The sequence below is a fragment of the Spea bombifrons genome, chromosome 5 (assembly GCF_027358695.1).
Source record: "Spea bombifrons isolate aSpeBom1 chromosome 5, aSpeBom1.2.pri, whole genome shotgun sequence".
Taxonomy (NCBI): Eukaryota; Metazoa; Chordata; class Amphibia; order Anura; family Pelobatidae; genus Spea; species Spea bombifrons.
In genome coordinates, this window is record NC_071091.1 from 102,366,677 (window position 1) to 102,385,559 (window position 18,883).

At 43.0% G+C, this 18,883-nt stretch overlaps 1 protein-coding gene across 3 annotated transcripts in view; it reads right to left on the bottom strand.

Annotated features, from left to right (window-relative positions):
- Positions 1–6,214, bottom strand: part of MTSS1 (MTSS I-BAR domain containing 1) — a 67,642-nt gene extending 61,428 nt beyond the window's left edge. For 2 of the 3 annotated variants that reach the window (XM_053466440.1, XM_053466439.1), the window contains exon 1: positions 5,707–6,214. In XM_053466440.1, coding sequence (XP_053322415.1) covers positions 5,707–5,778 — 72 coding nt within the window. In that variant the 5' untranslated portion in view covers positions 5,779–6,214. The remainder of the gene's footprint in view (positions 1–5,706) is intronic. The other variant, XM_053466441.1, reaches the window with a different exon arrangement.
- Between the last annotated feature and the right edge of the window lie 12,669 nt (positions 6,215–18,883).

The window sequence follows — 18,883 nt, forward strand, 5'->3', positions numbered from 1 at the left end:
GGCCCGACGTGAGCCGTAACGGAGAAACGTCCATAAAAAAGGGTTCGTTTATGTTCTTGATCCCTGAGACGAGAGAAACGAAGGCCAAGCAGCCACTTTCTGCCCCCGGGGCCCAAGCTTCGCAAAGCATTAGATTTGCTCTAATTAACCTGCAATCAAACAATTAACAGAGCGCGTCGGAGGTTTATTCACTAAACCCTGAGCTGCGGCGAGCGAAGACGCTTTATTACCCTAACACCGCCCTAACAACGAGGAACCCACCCCGACCAGACCCCGTTTGCCTTGTCCTTTTATTACAAGTTTTACTTGTTATTCACTAATGTTACAGGAACAATTTCAGAACCCAGTCCTGTGAAATATTATTGTGCAAAAAAAGACAAAGGTGTTTGGGGATCCTTATTGTGTCAAAGACAGGTAACAACGTTCTAGAAGAGCCGACCCTTATTAACTCTTAAATAGCTCATAGTGTCCTCACGGAAACCTTGACTTGTCATTATTTAAAGATACACCTGAGTCACCTGCATTCAAGCAGGGATATCACCCATAACATACTGGTAGAAAAAGCACCAACTGGGAATGTTATATGTGATCACGGCAGGGTAGAAATGGAAGGAGTCCAGACTGTGTGACCCTGAAATTCTGCCCCCTTCACCCTGAGATTGGGGCAAAAACCCTGAGAGGTCCCAGGTATGGTGACAACGGTCCTGTCACACTAACGTGCCCGTTGTAGGTGCTTTCGGCAGTGGACAGGGGTCAGCATGGGCACCCTGATTGCTCTGCAGCCCCATATGCAACAAGCTGCGATGCTCTGCGTGTTCTGACACCTTCCTATCAGAACCAAAATTAACTCTTTTGGCTATTTGAGCTCCAGTCGCTCGTCTGTTGGATTTGACCACATGGGCCACCCCCCCACGTGCATCAATGAGCCTTGGCCGACCATGACCCCTCGGTTCACCGCTTTTCCTTCCTTGGACCACTTTTGATCGACAGACGGGGAACCCCACAAGAGCTGCGGTTTTGGAGATGTTCTGACCCAGTCGTCTCGCCATCACAGTTTGTCTCTTGTCAGAGTCGCTCAGATCCTTACGCTGCCCATTTTCCTGCTACTAACATCAACTTTGAGGATGAAACGTTCACTTCCTGCCAAATATATCCCCCCCTCAACTGACAGGCGCCATGATAACAATATTATCAGCATTATTCCCCTCACCTGTCATAATATTGTGGCAGATCGATGTATAATAAAGCATATCGGCGTATGAAGAACACCTGCCCCAGACACTCGCCACATGTGATTCTAGAAACCCTACAATTTTGTTGCGCAGGCAGCTAAAAGGCAAGCAAACTTCCCCTCCCCCACCGCCTTGTACCCCCCTGGGCTCCTGCAGGACACCGTATCTAACAAATCGGCTATTTTTGTCTCTGCTGCCCCAGTTTTGCACCTGAGCTGCTTTTTAAAAATACAGGTGGAAACCATCACCCGTCATATTCTGCTCGAACGGCAATGAACGGCTTCTAAACACACAGCACCCCCATCCGGCCCCCACTCTCATCTCAGAACATGCGTTCATCCTGGAGTAAATTCCATTTGTCTTGTGGATAGAACGTGCCCCCATCTGCTGTATGCAGGGACTTGGTCACATACGAAGGGAAAGCAAGCACCTGCTATCACTTTAACGCTCCTCGACTGACCGTAAGTGCGGCCAAAGCGTTACCAGCCAATCAGAAATCACAACCGGCCAGGTCGTCCACTGATAATTAACCTGGTGCTACCTCTCCTGATAGGAACATACAGAGGGAAACACGAACGCGCTCTAAAGAGAGGGCAGGTAAGAGAGGACCAAACACAATTGTGATGTCACTTTTGTTTTTAGGTATAATATGGTATAATATTTCCGCATTGGTACAGAGCGGCCTTTAGATTCATGAGCAAACCATTGCCAGAAAAAAAAATCATATTCATAGCTGCCAACTGCCCTAAAAATTCCAATATTTTTAGACTTCGCCTGTATTTTGGCCTCGTTGCCAATTTCATGAGAGACAGCCTGCCATCGGCTTTCTTACATACAGAATTCATGAAAGCAATTTCTATGTATATTTAATTCACACGCAGAATGGGACATCTAAAATCCACTGAATCTCACTCCACTATTCCCCTCCCTGTAGCTTGTATGATTCAATGGCGGACCATATAGAACAACCAGCCGCCTCCTGGCCTGCAGAGGTCTCAGCGAAAGATTCTCCGCTCCAGGGGATGCGTGTGAACTCGTAGGTCCCCGTGCTGCTGAACACGAGAGAGGCAATGGAGATGTCTCCTGAAGGCTCAAATGCGTCAGGGCTGACTGACCTACTAAATTATCCTCAACAAAACTGCCCCTGTAGGGGACAATGCTCCCAACTGACAGGTCACGCAAGTCCGTGCGATGTGGAGCATCCAAAAAGACAGAGGACACGGGAACGAGAGCCACCAAATGTACAACTGAAGAGCAGGTATCTACTATTAAGCCCCCAACGCCAATTTTGTAGAAGGCCCTCAACAAAGAGTATGTTTCCAGCTCCACCGCGACGTGGTGCCATGATTATGGAAGATGGAGACTTGGATTCTGATGATAAATGAGGGGGGAAATTTATAAAAACAGCACATCCTATTGACTTCTGCTCGTTACCATAGGTGCAAACTCTCCTGTTTTAAACCCAGAGGGGTATATTCACAAAAGGGAGGGTTGACAGGACAGATGTTATTTTCAGCTTCACTATGAAGGTCCAACCCCAGTGAGCTTCTGCTGCACTACGAGCTTGGCTGGCCCTGTGTAATGTATAGATAAATCGTGTGGCGAGGGTTCTTCACCCAGTGAATTACACATTATGCATTGTGTTGGAGAAACTTGCCAATGCTGGGAAGCATAATGTATAATGAATGAGGGAGCTGAATCCTTTTAGTGAATACACCCCAGAGGTTTTCACTGTAATCTCGGGGTGAATTAACTCATTGTTGGTGTATCAGAATATAGAACTCCATATTCTTCTCGGATTTCATTGCATCCGAGTGTCCAAACTTGATCTTTTCTCACATGTGAAATCCCTGCTAGAATACAGGTGGCTTCACTCTTATGTGTACCTCCAGACAAGCCGTGGCTTTCATAAGGACAAACTAGAAGAGCCACTCATTGGCCACAGTCACAGCGAGACACTCCACCAAGTCAAGTCTTCTGGAGGGCATCTAAACGTTCTCCGAGTCGGCACGTTGGGAAAGTATCTCCATTACAAACAAGAAGAAGGGCAGCTCAAGGTTTTTACTGTATTGGCTCCTCTTCTCGTGGCAGAGAGCACCGTCGGCTACATCGCGCATGGTGATGAAGACTATTGTATATGTGGCAACACTGGGGGCAGAAGACACTTTGCCACCGACATCATACTCAGTAGGGGGTTTTATTTATTAAAGGCGATTCGGGTGTAAAGTTCGAAAGGGGTCTTGTTACCATAGCAATCAATTGAATGTTCCCACTGATTGGACAGTTCCGTAGGGTTTCTATGGTGATAACACCACTTATTAAACTTTGCCTGATGACCTTACAAGTATTTTATCCTCGTATAAAACCAGTAACAGGATACTGGATGTTTTGCATTTTTCTCCTATCTCCCAAATCGCCATTTCCCGTAACACTCGATGATGTCACATCGTAACATACGATGCGTGTCTTAGGTGTGCAAGCCGCGAGCTGTAACAGCTCCAAATACCCATGAATTAAACATTCAGCATCATGGGGGGAGGGGGTGTCCTAATTGATTCCCAAGGTTCAAAAATCAATGGTCCCCACTAGCCTAATAAATATAAGACTCAGACTGTAAGCTCCTCGGGCAAGGACCTCCTTTCCTAGTGTACCCCAGTGTGCAGACTTATTATGATAGCACTCACTGTGCCCCCTTTATTATAAAGCGAATCTATGAGCGCTCAATAAAAAAATATACACATTATATATACATTAAATTATACATTAAATGCAGTGTGGATGCATCTTCTTTCTGCAAGGTGTTTATCTTGTATATGTAAATTTGCGAGCCGGACCCTCGTTACCCAATGTATCGGTTCGTCTTAGTCTGTCGGTTCTAGTTTGGTGAGACCCTTTTGAATGTCGGGACTGTAAGAAGCGCTGCGGGAATTGTAGGCGCCCTACAGAAATAAGATTAATAACTTCCCCATTTTTAACGTTACATTTTATTTCTGATGTCATGTAAAGTAGAATTCTGGAATTTAGAGCCTTTCAATACCGCGGCAAACTATTAATGATTGGCAAGCGCTCTTTAGGATCTCAATACAATTCTTGGAAGCCTTGGAAGCCCCCCCCCCGAGCCTGACTTCAAATAATACTGGGGGGGGTGAGGATTGGACCTTCTCAGGAAACCAGTTTGGACACAAATGATCAACAGTCACTATTTAGAGGTTAACCTAACCGGACCGCTGTCACCTTCACATGATCTCCTACACTCAGGTAGCGCATGACTGAATCCAGTTAACCCACGCGTCACTGAAGCCCTATGCTGGCTATGTGGTGGACAACAACAAAAAATGTTTTCTATTTTGGGCGCAGCTCTAGAAATTAAATACGCTCTAGATTGTAAGCTCTTGTGTACCGGTTTGTGTTAATCTGTCAGTTTTAGTCTTGAATATATGTATTGTAAGAAGCGCTGCGGAAAATGTTGGCGCTATAAAAATAAAAAATAATATAAGAATAATAATCTGAACATAATATATTCATGTGTTAGGGGTGGCTTAGCCTATCATATATATATATATATATATATATATATATATATATATATATATATATATCAGGCTAATTCCACAGCTAAAAATTTATAATTTTTCTTATATAATTACACAGAACTCCTTAAATATAAATGTTGTTACATAATAGGAACTGTATCACCATCATATTCCGCAGCGCCGTACAATGGGCTGTACAATGTGCAAAAACAATGAAATGTACCAAAAAAAAATAATATTGCTCTAATTACCATATTCCTTTAGCAATTCAACTAAAAATACATAATTGCCCAGAAATTCTCATCCAGAAGCTAAAGGGTAAATCTAATGCAAACCCCCCCCCCATAACTGGAGGTATAGTAAGGGTGGGGACCACTTATTTTGACTTCAGGTGGTTAACCCTTTAGATGCCATGTGGATATCTAACGCAAAGACCCCCCCCCCAAAAAAAATGAATACAATCAGCTGTTTCTAGGCAAAGAAAAAAAGCACAGAGGGGAAAAAATGCAGTAGGACAGAAATGAAGATGAACGCAAACAACAGACGTATAACACAAGACAATATTATTTCTTAAACCGGTTTTTCCAGCATGAAAAAAATAGATGTTTTTTTTTCCCTTGTGTTTTTGGGGTTTTTTTTTTTTTTGCCAAAGGCAGAGTGGAGAAAGGGTTAATGCATTCTACCGTAATTCCCTGAATCTATTTAGAATGTTCAAACATTCTGATATATAAACAAAGCTACTATATGTCACAATGACTTAACCTTAGGAACATTGTTATTAATGGATCTATACATGCCTTTCATGTGGATGAATGGGCACAATGCTCCCTCTGTAATAAATAAATAGCTGGTCACCTGTTTTAACCACTGAGCTATCATGGGGATCAACTGATCCCAGCAGTAAAAGGGTTAAATCTATTGATTGATTGCTTTTTTCTTACCTTCATGTCACTTATGATATTCTGGAACAGGCCTCCCAGAGCACTGCACTCTTTCTCAATAACAGCCTCCATGATTCAGTATTGGATCAATCCAGAAAAAGCAAAAAAAAAAATAGGCAGAAAAAAAAATCCACTAGTGTCAGATGAGCTGAGACCCCCAACAGATCTGGATCCGACCCCCTCTGTTAATTGCGTGTCTATAGGAGAGGCTATGAGAGATCTCCTCCTTCCCCACTTCTTAGCAGGGCTAGAGAGCCGGGGTAGGGATGGGCTGTGAGACCCCCAGCTGGATCCTTCTACATGCAGATCCCAAGCAGGCAGATGATCCACCTGATTCAGACACTGGATTTCAGGATTAGATGCTCCCCACACTCAGCCACCGGTAAGAACGGGGAATCCATTGCTGTCCATAGAAGCTCATACTGCCGGTGGATCGTTGGAGGAGAGAGAGAGAGGATTAGAAGGAGATCAGCGCTGCATGTAAGATCCTTCACTGGGACTCTGCAGCCATGCACTGCAATCCTGCTCTGTCAATGCCTGGCTCTGCCCCTTCCGTCTGTCTGCGGAGTCTGTCCAGCCAGGACCAGAGCTCGGGCTCCCCCTGCTGGATGCTTTCGTAATCCGCTGCTGACTACAAGCCCCATCATCCTGCAGGGTGTTTTACTTTCAGCCATCGTTATTACATCTATAGTCTGGGAAATATCTTAACATTCTCTGTCCTGCCTCTTTGGGACCCCTTTTCTCAATACCCTTCTTTTCTTGGAATGTATGAAGGAGTCACAGTGCCCACAATCACTAAAACGCATGTAAATAGTCCAAAAGTCCTAAATGAATAAAATTTTTGTGAAAAAAATCTGGCATAAGATGTTGCGTATATTATGTATTAATACAATGCCATACGCTAAGTGTCTGTACCTTATCCGTATTTCTTCCACCCCAAACTCATCCAACCATGTCTTTATAGAGCTTGCTTTGGGTGGAAACTGACAATGGAACAAAGGAACATCCCAGTCATCGCATGCACTTTAATGTACATGAGTCCACTTTAAATTGTCATTTTCTCTATGTGGCAGATGGACGGAGGGGTTCAGCATAATTCCCCCCATTGACATTACACCGTTTCCCCGTCCCCCCAGCTCCTTCGGCCGAACACATCTGCTTGTCGCTGCGCGCATGCACTATACGCACTTGTGCAAGAGTTCCAACTAGACCCCCTTAAACAAAACTCGAAATGCTGCAGCTTCTCCTAAAGGTAGGTGACCTTTATATGGGTACTTAAATGCCAATTAAGTGACTTTTAATATGCATAGTAATAAATGCGTTTAATTATATTCTAAAAGTGCTTAAAATAAAGTAGATCTATTAGAAAATGATTACATTGTAATTGTTTGATTCTATAAATCCCAAGATTCTAGAACCGGATCCATACACCAAACAAACTATATTTACGGATAATTTCCAGCAGAAACCCTCTGTGATGCTGGGAACGAGATGAAACATACGGTCCTGTATTATCTTGTCACGCATGTTTATATGGCAACAAAATTAGAATTATTTTTTACCAAATACCCATTTTCTTTGAACTTTCCAAGAAATGAATTTGAAATGTATGCATAATACTTAGGTTATGTTTCATTTTGATTTTGGTGTGTTTATAGGTTTTTAAGCATTATTAAAGTTTTTAAAACTGCATTTCTTTTATTTAAAGGTGTTTTCCGGGCACCAATTCTATTTTCTTTGCTTGCCTCCTCTGATATTGTGACGTGCATGCAAAAGCACATTGGAACCATGGTCTGGCGTTAGAAGATACAGAACCTCAACACAAGGGAGGTCACAGATCCCACCGTATAAGTTGGATGCCAGGAGGGTCCTTTCTGAGGACAGAAACATGCAAAGGGATTTGAAACAATAATCCGTTCAATTAACAAATATAGTTGGGGGGGGGTCATACTTTATTGGTGTGCTGTACAGGTTTGGGTCTCCGGGATGGAGTCTCTGGGATGGAGTCTCTGGGATGGGGTCTCTGGGATGGGGTCTCCGGGATGGGGTCTCCGGGATGGGGTCTCTGGGATGGGGTCTCCGGGATGGAGTCTCCGGGATGGGGTCTCCGGGATGGGGTCTCTGGGATGGGGTCTCCGGGATGGGGTCTCTGGGATGGGGTCTCCGGGAGAGCAGGGTGAGCCGGTTCCCCATCACACTTTCAGGAAGAGCTCATTAAATATTCCAGGCCGGGTTTTGTATGATGAGCCCTGAGACGTTACAGGTAATTGGGCTCACCTGGTGAGAAGGACACTGGGCTCTCGGGCTATAATGCACCTTAGCTGTTGGGGGAGAGGCTGACAAACGAAGGTGTCTGGAATTCTTTTGGATGTTTTACGTTGAACCAGGAGACCCCAAACAGATGCATGCCCGCGAGGCGCAGGTTTCTTATGATACCTATTGTTGGCTCTCACGCTTTACTTGGTCTTGCCTTATGTTCAGGCTTGCTATGTGTGTCAAGGACTTTACTTGCTCCAGTAGAGTTGAAGGGTTGGAAACGTACCTTTCGGTTTGGTTGCCCATTAGGGATTTCTCAGATAGGAACAACCTAAGTGCTAGAGGAGACTTGGGGTTTAGAACACAGCTAGACAACTGGAGTCTTGTGACAATGACTCGCATATGTACAAACGTACCCGCCGCCAGACCCGATGATGCTGGACCACTAAGCCCTATCGAGGAATCTGCGTGCATCGGGTGCGTGTCCACCAGCTGCAGTAATAAGCTTTATGCTGGACATGCGGTCATTAACGTGGCCAGCGCTTTAGAGACATGGTTATTATCCAGAGTTCTGCAGAATAAACACAAACTTATGGTTCATTTCGAATGAGTAAAATCAGAAAACTATCAAGAAAAAAAGATGTGTGCTTTCCTATCCTCATTCTACTGGACATCTGCCGATCCGCCATGACTATGGTTTCAAGGGAAATGGTTATTATGATAGCAAACTCGCCCCTAATTTGACTCCACAATTGCTCGATGCTGGTTTGTTCCAGAAAAACTCTACTGCTTGATAAGGCTTCTAGATTTAAAAATTAAGAATTATCTGAACTTGGCTTTCCCCCGGCCCGTGAGATTAGATTGTCTGGTCATGGCAGAGAAGGTCTGCTTTGTCATATGTCACAGTTGGGACAAAAGCATGGAGGTTCTCTCCTATTGTCTATAAATTACCAGAAGCTACCTTCACACGACTGTTTTTACAGCTTTCAATAAATATATATTTTTGAGAATTTTGTGCGTTAAACTATTTTGTTGCAAAATCTGATTTAGTCTTTCAAACATCGTCAAAGTTCTATGCGCCTGTAACAAATATTAGTTCACAGCTGAGCACTGGGGCCGAGATGAATTATATCACACGTGCAAACTTATGAATCAGAACACACGTTTCATCTTTCTATTTAGACGAAGGTTTATTTGATCAGCTTTACTGCGCATTTTAACCCAATTATTCTTATTTAATAATTCCATTTAAAGGTGCTGTCCCACCTACTCTGGGGAAGATAAAACTTTCCTTACTAAATGCTACATTAGAAGCATCGTTCCTAGTAGTTGCCCAAACCCTTCCAAGAAATAATTCTTTATTCACTTAAAATTTTGTTTCATTCCTAGTTTTTGCCAGATATAATTTATTCAGACATGGATTGCCGCAGAAACGGAAATAGCGCTTTTTGTCGGTGCTTATAACTTTTTTTTTTTTGAGAAAATAACAAATCGAAGATTTGTTTCTTTAATATGAGTTGTAACGGAGCCTTTAAATCATTTCGGTATTATAACGGAGCTTTATCATCACTTGGCTATGTGCTGTTGTGTAATAAATGTAATTTTCTTTGTGTTTTGTGCCATTAATTGGATAAAATCTATTAATATAGAAAACATTTTTATGCTGAATGAATAGACTTCTGTGTGTTATAAGCCAATTGCATAAAGGCTATACCAGAATAATGGAACCTCTATCCATACTATAAAATAAGCCTTTTAGACAAAGGCTTTTTTTTTTTTTTTCCCTTTTTCTATTTTTGGCTGAGCAACAATTCATTACAAGGAGCCCTGGCTGAGAATTTAAATCCTCCGAGCCAAGACGCTTTAATGAGACAAGTTTAATTAAGAATATGGGATGCGTGTTTCATCCTACAAAACAATGAATCATGTTTGGAAAAAATATTGTGTAAAATGTCTGCTTCTCAGCGGCTCTCTAGCTGTATTACTGTTAGACGCGCATGGTCGCTTCCACGGTCTGTCTGTCCTTTGCTGTACCAGAGTGGGTTTGAGGGCAAGAAATGACTTGGTGCCCCTTAGAATGTCTCCATCCCTTTCGTTTGATGTTCCACAGGAGACCCTGGGTGATTCTAGCTCAGGTTATGTGCTAATGGCCGGCTTGCCCACCTAACATCCAGGAAGTCCATGGCTGTAGCCCAAGGCAGTGTTGGATAATCCCCCTATTCTGCCCAATTTGCCCTCCAAGTTTTGGTAACCCCACCACCAAGGTGGGTGGTGGGTCCATCACCTCCCTGGTTCAACAAGAAAGGTGGCCTCCATGGCTGAATGACAAGGAAATGGCCAGGTATGATTGCATACCTCCCAAGGGTCCCTCTTTAGAAGGGACAGTCCCTCTTTACTCCCCAGATGCTCCTCTTATCTAAGGTCTCTTGGGTATAACAGTATAAAAAGTCTTGGCAAAGTCTCGCCCCCACACCTCTCCCCAAACCCCATCCGAAACACCAACCCATCCGTGTTTCAGGAGCTGACGGTCTAAAGATCGCATGATCTTGGGTGGCGATTAGATGTGTCAAATGCCCTTTAAATCATCAAATATAAAGATTAGACAAATAATGTGCATTGGCAAATACTAAGACACAACGAAACACTTTCCGTACTGCGCTGAATGTTTTAATTAGGAATGAATAATTAACGCAAGGCTCCGAGTGCTATTCTTCAGCTAATCACACAGATCCCACATCTGTTCTGTGTGACTGCGTGTGGCGTGTTCTGAAATGTACCGCGTGCGCACACATACATGTTACAGAGCCGGTGATCCAAAGATCAAAGCGTGACAAATGAGAACATTCATGTTTTATTCTTATAAATTAAAAAAATGAAGTTCAATAGAAACGGGCATTTTGTCACCATATGCAAATTGTTTTCCACATTAGTTTCTCATTTGCATATGGCGCCACGACCTAGTGTCACAAATTGTGTGATGATAAAAATATAAAAGCCTATTTTTCTTTTGATCTGGGTATTTACATCGTGTGCTCATCCCGTAACGTCCAGAGTCTCAAATGGCCGAACACAAGACCGATTATTTTATGTGACTTACTGACGGCTAATTGCATGAGAAATTTATAAGGAAAATTTATTATTTTTACACAAATTAATTTAATATATTTTTTTGATGTTTATACACATAATTGTTACTTTTAGGGCTGCAGAAGGCTGTGATATACCCAGCAAACATTCTGAACTCCTAGAAAACACGGGAGGAAATAGTAGTTTGGATCCCAAGCAGGGACTGTCCTTCCAAAACATGGACGCTTGGCAGCATGCCTAGGAATCTGGCCCTGGCTACCCGGCACCTACCCTTTGCGAGATGCGAGTAGGAGGTCCTGTTGATGTTGCGGGCGGTCCTGCTGACGTAATGGGACGCACGCAATTGTTGGAGGGGAAGTGGAGAGTTCCGCAACGCCGCTGCAGCTTCACGGAGTTTGTAGTCTGCGGGGGCGGGATTTGGAGTCTGCAGGGGCGGGATCTAGAGTCTCTCGAGTCTGCGGGATCTGGAGTCCTCCGAGGTATGCTTAGCAGGTATCTGGTCTCTGTGCTCTGTTATCCATAGAAGAAAGAGGATCATACATTAAAACTAATAGATATGACCTATAATTAGCTTTAATACAATGACTCCACCAAATCTACAATGATGTATTGTGTATGTGGCATATTGTCAGATGATCTAACGTTGTTGATAGGCGGACTGCACTGTTTGCTTAGAGTAAGGCTCTGTGAGAATTGTTTCCGAAGCAGAAGAATCCTCCATTGTCTCGGCGTTGCTTCTGGAGGGAAAATGATCCCCGGGTGGAATGCGCTTCGGTTTGTTAACCTTTGTCAGCAATAAAGCGTTTCATTGTTAAAGAGCAAACCTAGCAACGTGTGGAAAGCTCGGCGGATGATTGTATCTGTTCCAGGGCGGCACACACCTGCGTTAAGTTGAAAATCTCCTTCCAATCATAATAATAAAAAAAAATTAATTTAACTTTACCTTTTTTGAAGAATTTTGTGCCGGGGAGAAACATTGGCAATTCTTTCAACTGAAATTGGCGTTTTTGGGGGGCAGTTAAATATTGCTAGGGAAGATAAAATGCAATTGTGTCATTGTCTGCTAGATAAGGCCTCTACAGGCCCAGACTGGCCACCTGGCACATGGCTGCCAACAGAACCCGGCAGCAGCTGGATATGCCGACCACATGCTACGTGAGAGAAAAAAAAGCTGCGCGTATCCGGACAATGGGGCACTTGCGTCTTTAGACAGCCATTGGCCTTAAAGTGCCGGTGTCGCCCCTGGGCCTTTTACCCTCATGCTTACGCACTGATCGGTTTCTGAAGATAGGATCCCTCTTCCTCGTATATTCACAGGCATACAGTAAAATGGATCTTGTTTTTAGAAGTCTTAAAGTTCATTAATGTTGGATATTTTACAAGGGAAAACACAGGGGAGGAATAAGATATGGAGCCCTTTGTGCTCTACAGAAGCCAAATAATGTCAAATAATTGTTTGTAACCAAATTACACCTCTTGCTAAATTATTCAGGACTCCAATGGCTACTAACCAGGAACATTCAGAAACAATGAAGCCTGTATTCTGTATTTTCCATACCCATCTCCAACTAAAGGGGTGATCTGGACACCCTGCCGCAGACCCTCTGCCACCAGTCCTCTGCCACCAGTCCACGGTGAAGGACAGGAGGTAAAAGACAATACTAACGAGGCCTTGCATGGAATAAAATATAAAGGTTCATTACAAAGTACCCCTAGTAGGCCGAAGGTTTTAGAACGCAGTTTAACCAATATTTCAGATGTTGTTCCAAACGCATCAAAATATAAATAATTGTATTCTTTTATCTGAAGGGATAATTACATAAAATACAAAAAAAAAAAAGTTGGATGAAGTATTTTCACTGTCCAAGACAACAGCCTATCAGCGCCTGCTTCTGGGTAACGTGACATTTAAGTGTTCCCGGCAACAACAAAAAAAAATTTATGAATGAAGTTTTACAAAAATAAAAGCATCTTTAAGCATTCAACAAAACTAAGAATGACGTTTTTTTTTTTTAATGCTACATTCAGCAGGAAAAGCAGCAGGTTAGGTGGAACGGCAGCCTTAACTTCCCAGAAAGATTGTGTGAAAAAATTCCAAACGTGCTTGTAGAGACCTTTTTTTTTAACCCCTTAATGACAAAGCCTGTACATGTACGGGCTCAAAATGCATTGTTTTCAATGGGTTTAGGGACTGCCCATTGTCCTTAAGGGGTTAAAGCGCATCCATTCTCCGCCATCAGTCCGCGACATTCATAAAGCAGCGTTTGCGTTTTGTGCCGCTATGTCGCGTGGGAATTTACGGCGGCCGTAGCCCGGAGGACATCGCCAGCGAGGCAGAAGACAACTAACGAAAAAAGAAACGCCGGAGTCTGAGATTCCTGCCCTGATATTTCCATAACATAATAATATTTTATTTCCTTATGTCTCTGGTATAAAAGAAAGTCCATCACCATGACGATATACGATTGTGTTTTCGCGTATATATAGAGCTTATCTTCAATCGTTGTCAGCTGCTCTGGCCTGCGTAATGACTTTTGTTGAAGCTTCGCCCGCTTGTTTGGCTATAAACAAAAATTAAACTTTGATCTCAATAACTCGGTGAACCCGTAAGTTACAGCTCGTTCAGTTTAAAGGGGAATTGCACCTTAGAAATAGGAGAGAGATAACTCAACGGGGAGGAATAATCATGTGGAACAGCACTGGACATCAGTCAATCAAAGCTCTTCCCGGTCTTGGAAACCCCAATGATTGATTGTATCGAGAGGACCGTCAAAAATCCCCTCTCTGCCATATGATCAATGACAATACAATGTATCACTGCCCAGAAACGAAGGCAGAATACAGGGCATTCTTCCCACTTGGCCTTAGATGTTCTAATTCTAACGAACCGAGTCATTGGGGCGATGACATCACAGAGGGAATGGTTCGTCACTAAATTAGATTGTTTTGTTCTCTTCTGAAGAGGCTGATTTCTCTATCAAGGTGTTTGTCAACAGTTTGCTTGTAAAATTTACTCTCACGCTTCCATCGATATCATTTTATTTACTGAAATGGCCGAGTAGATGTAAGAAGAAGAGGCCAAACTGTCCTGAACTTCATTAGGGTCCTCAGCCCCGGCCCTGATGACATAAGAATGAATTTCCTCAAGCAACAGTGTAGCTTAATTACGAGGGACCGGCTAGCGCCTTCCAACAAACTCCAGCATTGACCCAAATCGCTACGGGCCGTGCAGAGCGTTTGTATGCGGTGTGTTGGCCCATTAGCCTTCTTATCGGGCCACAGCGCTTCTTATCCCCGCACAGGAGAGGCCGGCGGCACCTATTAGCCGCTGTTCATTAAGCAATAAGACGGGACCGGTCGCTCATGAAATACACCTCCCAGCCTGTCTGGAGCTGAAAGAGATTACATTAAACGATGTGTAGGCCTCGGATTTAATAACGTTTCATTAAGATGGGTGTAAATGTTTAGAAAAGGGGTGTCTTCCAAAAATAAGCTTATTTAATGCAAACAATAACCGCATCGCGCTCACCAAATCAATACCTCAAGCATTAACTACACCGTTCGTTATTTACTATTATTTATCTTTCTTTTTTTTATTATAATAAAACTAACTTTTTATCGTTAGTATTGTTTCTAACTACTTTTTTTTTATCTCCAAAGAGATTTTCCCCCATTTGAGTTAATGATATTTAACAAGCAGACACCTCCCAATAAAGGTTCAGATTGTGGAGTTAGCGGCCCCCGTCAGACAGAGCAGCAGTAGCTGCCTAAATCTCTGATGACAGATTATATCAGTATGAGGGGCCGGATTAGCTAAATCTGATAAATTTCCATTCTTTTCAGAATTTAATGGTGCGGCTCTTCGTGCTCGGTTCCCATGGTGTAATTAATGATACTTTATTCAGGATTCAATGCCGATCATTCAGCTACGTCCAACGTTACATTTAGCCAGGAATCTGTTTCAGGATCACAAGGTTCCTTTTAATCCCTTCTCGCCCTCCGTTGATCCTAACAGGAGTAGCATTGCTGGGGGTGCGCAGGCAGGGAATAGACGTATAGAACGGGTTACAGGGGCGTCCAACCTGCGGCCCTCCAGCTGTTGCAGGACTACATCTCCCGTACTCCTCTAACATCTGGAGGGCCGCAGGTTGGACAGCCCTAGGTTATAACATAAGAGCAGAACCTGAGCTGGAGGAGAAATTATATAAAAACTGCAAAAAGTATTTGGATACAATGTATTTTGATCCATCTTGGGCATTGTTGTTGTAAAAGTGAATATTAATAGTGAATAATAGTCTCTGAAACCAGCTGGTCTAAAATAAAAAAGATTTTGTCGTTTATTCTTCATGTTAGTATTTATGCTACATAACCTTGGATTTTCCCCAAAAGAAGAATTACAGCTCCCAAAATCTGGGCCGTAAACAGGGTTCTTGGCGCCTAGGACACCTCTGGTGTCGAATTCCTGCTTACGTACAGGTGAGAATTCAGAATATCTTTTAACAAATATGCTTTTCCTGCCATTACAACCATTTTGCTGTCACCAGCGTTAAGTCGTTAGACTAGAATACTAAAATTCTAAAAAGTCAATTCATCTTGTGCAGAATTTTTTTTTTCAACAATCTTGGATTGACCAATCATTACCTGATTTACCCCAAATCTGAATTATCTGGAATTTGAATGTTTTTTGTGGGGTAAAAGTATCATTCCATGGGATCCAATGTAACACCCGATGTGAACGTTCCTTTTCTAATAAATATATCATGCAGTTTATAGAGACGGTACATAAAAATGACAGAAGGACACAAATTGATCATAACGGAAACATAATCAGACCCTCCTGAATTATCTATCGTAATAAATATTGACTTTATGAATGAAGATGAATCATGAAGCCCATTTCTGCCTCCATAGTCAATACAAATATTATTTGTAGCGTTTATTTGACCTCCCGCTGTAAAGCCCCCCTATACAAACAAAAGGGGCACAGTAACTGGCTGTGGGTTTATGCCATAAAGAATGACATTGGACCAGAACCAGAACCTCTTTATTCAGCAAACGTAGAAAAAGCCGTATGATGAGCCTGCAAAGGGAGTGCGCAGGCATACAGGGGGAGGAGGTAAGTGCACAGTGTATGTGTAAATGTTCCAGAATCGGCGAGTCGGCCTTTCATATCCAATCCCTAGCACACGCGTGTTATTTGTTCCATTTCATGGCAGTTATGCATCCTATAGAACCAGTTATGTGTGTTCTGGACTGATAAATACTCAGATGGGCCGTCGCTTGGTTCTGTCAAATACTCACCCCGTGGAACCAGCCAGACTATCAAGAAAACATACCAAAATAATTACACAAGCAAAGGATTCTATGGGAATCTGGACACGTTCCAGACGGGGGGATTTAGGATTATCAGCATCAGGCTATTCCTAGTACTAGCCGGGCTCATTAACGAAACAATCAATGCTTTCTCTGACTCCTAGAATATACATTTGTTAAAGGACTTCGCCGAACTCGTACGCCTCGACATACAACATAGTGTAAGCTGTTACAAAATAAGCACAAAAGCAACAAAATGCAAATCAAGAAGGTAGAAACCCTGTTTACAGCGCCGTTAAATCCATTTGTTACTGCAGCTTAAGAATTGTAGAACCTATAGAACCACTCTATATGACCACAAGTGTGTGGATCGCTGACCATCACACCTATGTGAGCTTGTTGGACATCCCATTCCAAAACCATAGACATTAATATGGAGTTGCCCCCCTCCATGGCTATAATAGCCTCCCCTCTTCTGAGAAGGGTTTCCAGGAGAAGGGAATTTACGCCCTTTCAGCCAAAAGAGCCTGACTCCCAATCTGCATGCTCGTGGGGTAAAGACCAGGGACGCTGTCATTAATATTACCCTTCACTGGGGCTAAGGAGCCTAAACCCTAAAAAAACATCTCCAGACCATCATCAAACTTCCAGATAGTGAAGCGGGATTTATCCCTCCACAGAACACGTTTCCGATGCTCGATATTTGCATATTTTGGAAATTTTAACCTGCAAAAAACATGACAAGGGTTTATTTAGGATACTGATTGTCATGCCCCTCTCACCCTTACCTGCTCTCCGCAGCTGTCCTCCGTCGCTACAGGCCTTCCAAAGGCTCTGTGATCACGATGTAGGCTGAAGCCGCGGGCTGTGGTAGCGGCGTCTACCCGCGATCATGGTAGCACAGTAGGCCAAAACCGTGGCCTAAAGTTCCAGCAAACCCCAGGTAAAGCCTGACTCCAACATCAACTATCCAACAATGATGTTCACACACAGAAACAGTGAACCACGTGCTGTGGAATCCTCTCTGACAACCAATCCCGTGAGGAGCTTGCTCAGCACAGGGGAGGAGGAGATACCTGCAGCACTATAAAAACCCCTCAGACTGTGACCACTTTACTCCAGTGTTCCAGAACTTTGCTTCCTGTTTGTCCTTGGACTCCAGATTCCCTTTCTTCTCTGCTCGCCTTGCTGCAGACCCTCTTTTGGATTCTCCGTTATTCGACCTTTGGCTCTCCTATTGGACTACCCTGCTTGTCTGTTTCCTGACCCTAGCTTGGACTACCCTTTCGCTGCTGACCTATTGGACTGTTCCTGACATTGTTTTGGGCTATCCTCTGCTCTTACGCTCCAAACCCAATCCTGACACTGATAAGCAACATGTAGGATTTTGTGAAAGGGACAGATCCCATTAGGGATGGATATTCTTGCATTTTTCACTTGCCTTATGTGAGCTTTGTGTCTCACCCCTCCACCGTATGCACTTGTTAAGAATAAGAACTTCATGGTGGCACCACTTATCAGCCCAGCACCCTAGACAACTGCCTACTTTACCAGAATGAAAGGGCTGGTCTTGGATAACCCTTATTTTTTTTCTTAGTGTGCAGAGATAAAGTAATAAGCACCAGTGGGGGGTCTTCAACTATGACACCCAAAATGTAGGCTTTTGGCATTCTGTACGGTGTAGAGATGATCACAAGGTCAGAGCCGGAGGAAACCAGTAGTGTCTGGTGTTCTATAATGCAGGAAAGATCGTTTCATCACACTTTTTGCCTCTTGGCTATTCATTTCAAAGGAATATTCTTGTTATACTAGGACTCTGGTAGACAGAGGTCCTGACATCACAATATCATCAGAGCTCACCTACGTTGCTTAGTCTACAGCAGGTAACACTACCCCTGGGGGGTTTATCTATATAGAACTGTGTTAAATAACAATAAGAGACTAGCGTTACCTTGGAGTTTGAATTTTGATCAGGGTTCAGTGACATAAACCCAGTCATCACGTATTTTATGGCCATCAACCTGCAATTAATTTTCAAAGTTTCTCTTAATTGATCTATGACTAATTTTTAAACAATAAATTAAAATGTGGTGTTTTTTTTTTCTTTTGTTGTCTAAAAGATACATTTTTCCCCAGGGTAGGGAGGTTTATGGACGTCACCATTGGTCTACTACGTGGCATCTGACATTTCTAGAGAATTTGAAGAAGCTGAGAACGAATGTTGGTTGGTAATTAAAATGCCAATAGTCAAACATGACCAAAGGCAAATATTACATCAGCATAAATAATAGCTAATAATAATAATAATAATAATAATAATCTAGAGCTTTTGTGTATCTCCAGATACAATTTTAGCCCTGTAAAGCCACTGAGAAGTCATACACAATACCTTGTAGCTAAACATGGCACTTACACGCAACAGAACGTGGGATACTTTGTGACAAAAAGTCAGCTGTTTTATCTGCAGCTCTGAACTCTAGAGAGAGAAGAATGGTTAGACTTCATTCTAATTTTAGCCCAA